The sequence below is a fragment of the Prionailurus bengalensis genome, chromosome C1 (genome assembly GCF_016509475.1).
Source record: "Prionailurus bengalensis isolate Pbe53 chromosome C1, Fcat_Pben_1.1_paternal_pri, whole genome shotgun sequence".
Lineage (NCBI taxonomy): Eukaryota > Metazoa > Chordata > Mammalia > Carnivora > Felidae > Prionailurus > Prionailurus bengalensis.
Window position 1 is genome coordinate 107,438,047 of NC_057345.1, and position 6,861 is coordinate 107,444,907.

Sequence of the window (6,861 nt, forward strand, 5' to 3'; positions counted from 1 at the left end):
AAACCAAAATGCAATGGAAAATATGCCTTATGCATGATCTAGTTATTTTGTTGTGGAAAGCCCTTCAGAGTATCTAGTTTGCCACAATGCCAGAAGCAGGAGTCCCCTTACAAAGCTTTTACACAATTCATAAGCCCCACTCAAAACCTGTTGACTCAGCATTTCTGCAGTTAGGCAGATAAATCTATATTTTAAAAACTAGTTCTGAAGTTATTATTATAATAAACCATAGTTAAGAGTTTCTACCCGATAACTTGTTTATATCTAGCTGATGAGACATAATGAGAGGTCAGAGCTGACACAGAGGAGTTTCTGGGGCTCTGGCTTCTGGTTCAGTTCCTGGTAACACATGCCTTCTCCCCTACACAGTCCCCACTGGCCTTCTTCCATTTATTGGTAACCTTAAGTTGGCCTTCTTATGTGATCTTACAGGTGAACAGAGACTTAACATTCTAGAATTAGAGTGTTACGTCCTTCCCTCCCTCCCTCCTTCCCTAAATCCTGCTTGTCTTTTAAGGGCATTGCAAAAAACCTCTTCTGGTTGAAAACTTTTCTGATCCCTGTCTGCAAAGTATAAAAATATGATATCTTCTCTCTTGACACTTTTATAACTCTTGGAATCTCATGCACTATTTTCCCAACCAGATGCTCTTCAAGGGTAGGGGCCATGTCTAGTTCATTATCACAGCCCTGTAGCCTTAACCCATCATATCAATAGTGATTGAAAGGGACAGAGAGCCCAGTTGCTTAGGAAGGTTTTATTGGTGCATTAGGATATATGGGGCAATGGACAGATGGAAGAGACAAAAATAGCTATGAAAAGCCCCACAAGCTGAGGAGAATCTGGCATAAATGAATGATTGGCTCTGTGTTTTCCTGTTCCTGAGGGGTCTGCACAGTGGAGCAGATGAGAGAGGAATTTAGGATAGAAAGCACCTTGCAGAAATGGTCTCACTGAGAAAGACCTAAGAGAAAAACCATGATAAAGAGCTGACATGCCAACTGGACTGGCCAGGGCAGGACAAGCCAACCCCTCTGCAGCTGTCTTCTTCTGGTACTGGGCACTGGAGTCTGGGGCTGGGACACTCATGGCTTATTGCTTTTGAAGTAGGAATACAGCCCCCTGGCTGTGAGGCCTCGCTTTCCTTCTGGTTGGGCTGTGTCTGGGCCCGGGGCTGAAAGCATGCCAGAATGCAGGCTACCCTGGTCCTGCCTTGGGATTGCTGTATCCCTTGTGTGGTCATCCACCCACTCTTGGGTAACCACAGTGGATTCGCTCTCTCCCTGTCCGCCTGTCACACTACACCTTGGTTGAGTGCTGCTCCGGTCCTGTCTCCCTGTCAGAGTGCTTGCCCCAGCCTGGGCCTGTCCTCCCATCTCTGCCTCTCCTGCTTCATAGTGGCTTACTTGTGTCCATCTTTGACCACTGTCTGACTGCCTTTGAATCTGTCCCTCATCTCTATCCCCTGTGTGCCTTGCAGACTGGCTCTTGCCCTGCTCCATGGTCTGGGTGTGTGTCTGGGTTTGTGATCCTGCCTGTGTTTGAATGTGCCCTCCTGTCACCACTTGGCTTGTCTGGCTCCTATCTTGACCCTGGACCTCAGTCCCTCTGGTCTGGCCATGGGTGGACTCCTGTGGCTGGGTGCCAGGGCTTCCTATGTGACCACTCCTGTCCTGCTCTGTGGTCTGGGTGACACCTCCTGATGTCTGAACATGTTCTCTTGCCACTATCTGGCTTGTCTGACTCCTATCTTGACCCTGGACCTCAGTCCCTCTGGTCTGGCCATGGGTGGACTCCTGTGGCTGGGTGCCAGGGCTTCCTATCTGACCACTCCTGTCCTGCTCCATGGTCTGGGTGACACCTCTTGGTGTCTGAACATGTTCTCTTGCCACTATCTGGCTTGTCTGACTCCTATCTTGACCCTGGACCTCAGTCCCTCTGGTCTGGGTGGACTCCTGTGGCTGGGTACCAGGGCTTCCTATCTGACTGCTCCTGTCTTCCTCCATAGTCTGGGTGGTATCTGTCTGGGTCTGAGTTCCAGTTCCAGTCACTGTTTTACTTGTCTGGTGGGCTCTATCCTGTTCCCTGGCCTGCGACTGTCTCTCTGACTCCCTCTCTCTGGTCTGGTGGCTCTTGTCTTCTCCCACTCTCTGGGTCTGCTGTGTACATTCCCCAGCTTGTGTCTGCCAACTCTCTCTCTCTTGTCTCTGAGACTCATACTGCCTATCCTGGCCAATATCCTGACCATGGGTCTGAGCCCTGGCCCCTACCTGTCCTCTGGAGGCTTGTGTGCTCTGTCTATGTTGGCTCTCCTCACAATGCTGTCCTTCCCTACCAGCTCCACCTCAGTTCTCCTGTTCTGTCCTTCCCCCAGCTCTTGTGAGTCCCCAGAAGGGCAAATTCCAGACTCTTGAGATCCACAAGCCCCCTCAGGACTCTCGCTCAGTGTCTTGAAACAGGCTTGGGCGACTTTAAACACCAGGACCAGGAATTCCTTGAACTCCACAGTCCCTGTGTCATCTTCATCTAGCAGGCACAGGACTTCATCCACAGTGGCAGGATCATGGGGTTTCTGGGGAGGAGAAGAGGAAAAATCAGCATACTGCCCCTGGGGAAGGTGTGGTTGGGCCAGTTCACTCAGTCTGCAGGCTTCCCACCCCTGAGCCAGGGAGCCCACCTGTGCCAGCCTCAGGGTGCGTACATAGATAGCTACAGCAGCCCTAATATGAAATAGCTTTCAGTGTGCAGCCCTTCTCACAAGGGTAGGAAGCACCTTTTGATTTGTATCCTCTGTGCCTGGCATAATTTCTGGATTACAGGATAACTGGAGCAAGACTCACTGAAGAATGAATGAATGAATGAATGAGCTCATAATGATTCTTTGGGCTGTCCTCGGCTCCTGACCCTTGGCACTGAGTGGGATCCTCTCCAGTGCCCAACACCAGGCGAAGACAGCAGGAACATGGCCTCAAGGAGATTTTGTGGGTTCACTGAGGCTCAGGTGTTTTCCCATGGTGGGGTGAGTGGGGTTTGGTGAGACCACAAGTTGCCCTGAGTATGCATCCTGCTGTGCCTACACATTCCTGTCCCTAAGGCCATTGTCCTGGTTGCTTTAGATGGGAACCAAAGGCAGGAAGAGGCAGGGAAGTGCATCAATGCCCTGGGTCTGCTTTGCTGGTAGGGGGAGAGAAGGAGGGGCTCCCAGAGTGTCCTCCCAGCTGATGACAACCAACTTGCCCTCAAAAACACATTTCTGATGTGACCATTCAACTAATATTTTTGAGCAACTGCAAGACACAGAGCTATGCTTCTAATAAATGAATGAATAAATTTCTGATGGACATAAGAAATGGCTACTGCATCAGATTTAAGTAGCAGCAGAGAGCAGTAATTACTTTCATTTCTAGAATACTCAAGGGCTCTATTCTTCCCTGAGCTGTCCCTTTTGAGTCCTTTCACCTTGTCTCTAAATTAGAATTAATTGAAATCAAGGTTTTTTCTCTAAGGAAACTACCATCTCTTGTTCCTTTGCCTTCCTTTTCTCCTCCTCCACAGCTGCCAGGAGATCCAGTGGGCTTGGATCCAGTGGCTACCTCTTCAGATTCCTGAGGCAGAGCATCTGCAGGCAAACCCCTTTCTTCTTTCCTCTCCCACCCTCCCCACCTCGCCGGGCACATCATACCACAATGACATCAGCAAACTCATGCTCCAAGAGCCTTTTCAGCTCCCCCCGGGTGAGCATTTTGCAGTTGCCCTCCATCCTGGCGTATCGCCCAAAGGCTTCGATGATCCCATTAATGTTTCGCAGTAACTGAGGCATCTTTGGAGTCAAGCTGGAGAAAGAAGCAAAGCCCCCATGGGGGCTCCAAAATCAACCTCAGCGTTTCCTCCTGCTCCTTCTAGGTCTTTCCTTGCATATTCAGCTCTGCCTCTGATGGCTCTGAGTATTCCCTCTCCCTTTCCTACTTAATGGATTTTATGAATGGGAAGGAGGGGCACATCATGGTTAGTGACAGGCTCCAGAGTCAGGACTTCTATGCCAGCCTCACCACCTGACTGTCAGGTGAGCTAGGGCAGTTTTCTTTGCCTTTCTATGCCTCGGTTTACTCATTGTGAAATGAAGGTAATACCAGTATTTACTTGATAAGATTATTGTGAAGATTAAGAGATAATTCATATAAAGCACTTGGAAGATGCTGGCTTATACTAAGTGACAGCTATTAAATATCATTATGATGTTATTATATACATACATAATATGTGTACATCTGTGTGAACTCTGCTGCTCACAGAGTACTTCCATATGCATCATCTCTTATAATCCTTACTATCTCCACTTTTTATAGGTGAGGAAACAGGCTCAGAGAAGTTAGGTGATTTGCTCAAGGCCCCATAGCTTGTAGGGGACCAAGAAACCCAAGAGTTCATATCTCCTGAACTCAAATGCAATGAACATTCTAGACTGCATCCTGTGGACAGTCTATCTAGTCATATGGTGTTAGGGTCCTGCTGGGAACACCAACAGGCAATAAGTACATATCTAAGCTGACCCCTGCCTCAGGTGGGGCAGGCAGGAACCCCATGGGGTTGCACCCTTTCTTGCTGCCTTTTGAGTAGGCATTCAGGAAGAGGCTGGGTTACCAGCTGTTGGCCATACTCAGGGCGCCTTCCAGTTCCAAGTCTTAAGTTCCTCTGAATGTGACATCTGTCCTCAGCACTGGGACCTGTGAACTGTGAAGGAGGTCAGCCTTCCCATAGCTGTGTGGCTCCTTCCAGCCCACAAAACTGGTGACCTATGAGGAATGACTCCTAACTGAAGGGAGAGATTTTGGTTCTCATTAGCTGGGGATCTGGGCATAGCTTGAAGGGAATCCTGAGTGCAGCTGCATGGGCAAAAGGCAAAGGGACGTGGAGGTGCATTAAAGTAGAAGCCTCAAAGACCGGGAGATGGCAAGTTCAAATGCAGGAGGAAGAGGAAGGCCTGGGTACAGAAGCATGAGAGTGAAGGGAGGCAGGAAGGAGGCTTGGTGCTGGAGAAGATGGGGCAGTGTGGCCAGAAGGATTTTGAAGGTTATAGACCCCAGGTAAGCTCTTCAAGGGGTGTCCTTTCTACCCTCCAGTAGCCAAAAATTTCAGGCAGACTGCTTTTGCACGTCAAGGTACAAAACTCAAATATTGTACCCCAACAAAGAAATGAAAAGATCCTGGGTTTTTGTTGTTTAGCATGTCAGACCTTAATCACTGACCTATAAACAGTAAAAATAAGGCTACTTTTTAGTTACTCTTCAGATGCCTTAGGATAAACCTACAAACTCATATTGCCTAATAAGACCCTGGGGAAGACTGTCATGTTAGCCCCTTCCTCTGTGACAAGGTTCAAGCCCATTGTCAGATTGGCATAAGTAACCTGATTCTGGCCTCATACACTGTGAGTACTGCAAAGAGGTTTCCAGAACCTTAAGAATAAAACACCTTTGCTGTCCAGAAAGGCACAGGAGTGGTTCCATTGCTGCTGCTAACATGCTCTGGTGAGAGGCGTTACTGACAGGCCAGTCTCAGGGGAGGAGGAAAGAGCCCCATGGCTTCAGGACAGCATCTTCTCCCACATGCACATGCCCACTTTGCCTGAGGCCCAGTCAGAGTGGACACTTTCTGTCCATGGCCAGCACCACAGGCCATGACCTGGATCTGACAGCTTGGTTTTATGAGCTCAGATCACCAGGGCAGTGAGAATGAGAAAGAGGTTTCTCAAGAGGGCACTTACCTAATGCACAGGCAGGATGAGCAAGTGGCTGTTAGGTGGTGAATGGAGTACCAGGTCAGAGGGACAGGAACCTTTTATAGGGGATTTAATGGAGGCTGGTGTTTTAGATAGACGTCCCCGCCCCATGGGAAGGCTTGATTCACTCAAGGCTCTGCCCAGCCCAGCCCCACTTCCCTTCTTGTCTGTTTTACCTGCTGACACATGGCTGTGTTGGCTGAATAAGCACTCCCTCTTACTACACTGGGTACCTCCCTGATTCCTTCCCTGGGTCTGTCTCCTCATGTCAGGCAAGCTCCTTTCTGATATGATGGGCTCAGAAGTGCTAGGCACAGGTTGGGGCTCCTAGTGAACTTTCATCATCTCCATGTGACTGCAAAGTCATGGGACTCCTTTTTTTTTTAATATAAACATTTTAAAACATTTCCATCTATTGAGGGTTATCCTTTCCAAAGTGGTCACTTTGGGAGACTATACATGTTTTGTAGTAATGTTGTAATTTTGCCATTACTTAGAACATTCTTGGATCTTGTTTTGGAATTGCCTTTCATACCAAGTTTATGAGACATGCAAGAAATTCAATCTCATTTCTTTTTGGTTGGGTCTCATTTTTTATTAAAACAAACAAAATTAATAGCTTCCCCCAGCCCCCATCCTATGGGCAGGCAGTGTTTTACGGCTGGTGGGAGAAGAGACTTAAGATAATTAGGTGCAACCCCTTCGTTGCAAACACAGGGAACTCAACTGCTCGATTGGTCAGCAGGTATTTGTGGAGCGCCTGTTCCACTTCAGACCCAGGGCTAAGGACTGAGGGGAACAGTGTGGAACAGGCTGTGAGCAGTTTCTACCTTCACAGGTTTTGCAGCTTGGCAGTCCCAGGAGAAAGTCCCAAGAGAGTAACAGTACTGCCAATTACTGTTTGAGTTGCTTCAATTTGATTCCATTTTCATTACCACCTCATTTTGTTGTATCCTCACAACTAAACCCCTTTTATAAATGAAGACACTGAGAGCCCTTGGAGTAGTGTCCGCTCTGAAGAAGGTATGGGTGTGGTGGAGCCCTCAATTTCTGGCCATGTTCTCCTCTATGCAACATGTGG

General features: G+C 48.3%; 1 protein-coding gene across 1 annotated transcript; it reads right to left on the reverse strand.

Moving 5' to 3' along the window:
• Positions 1-743: 743 nt before the first annotated feature.
• Positions 744-5,855, reverse strand: CRNN (cornulin). Its single transcript, XM_043576394.1, is given in 4 exon segments — positions 744-2,330; positions 2,333-2,573; positions 3,684-3,834; positions 5,766-5,855. Coding segments are annotated over 3 exon segments (1,623 nt in total). The 5' UTR covers positions 3,822-3,834; positions 5,766-5,855; the 3' UTR covers positions 744-1,086.
• Positions 5,856-6,861: the final 1,006 nt, after the last annotated feature.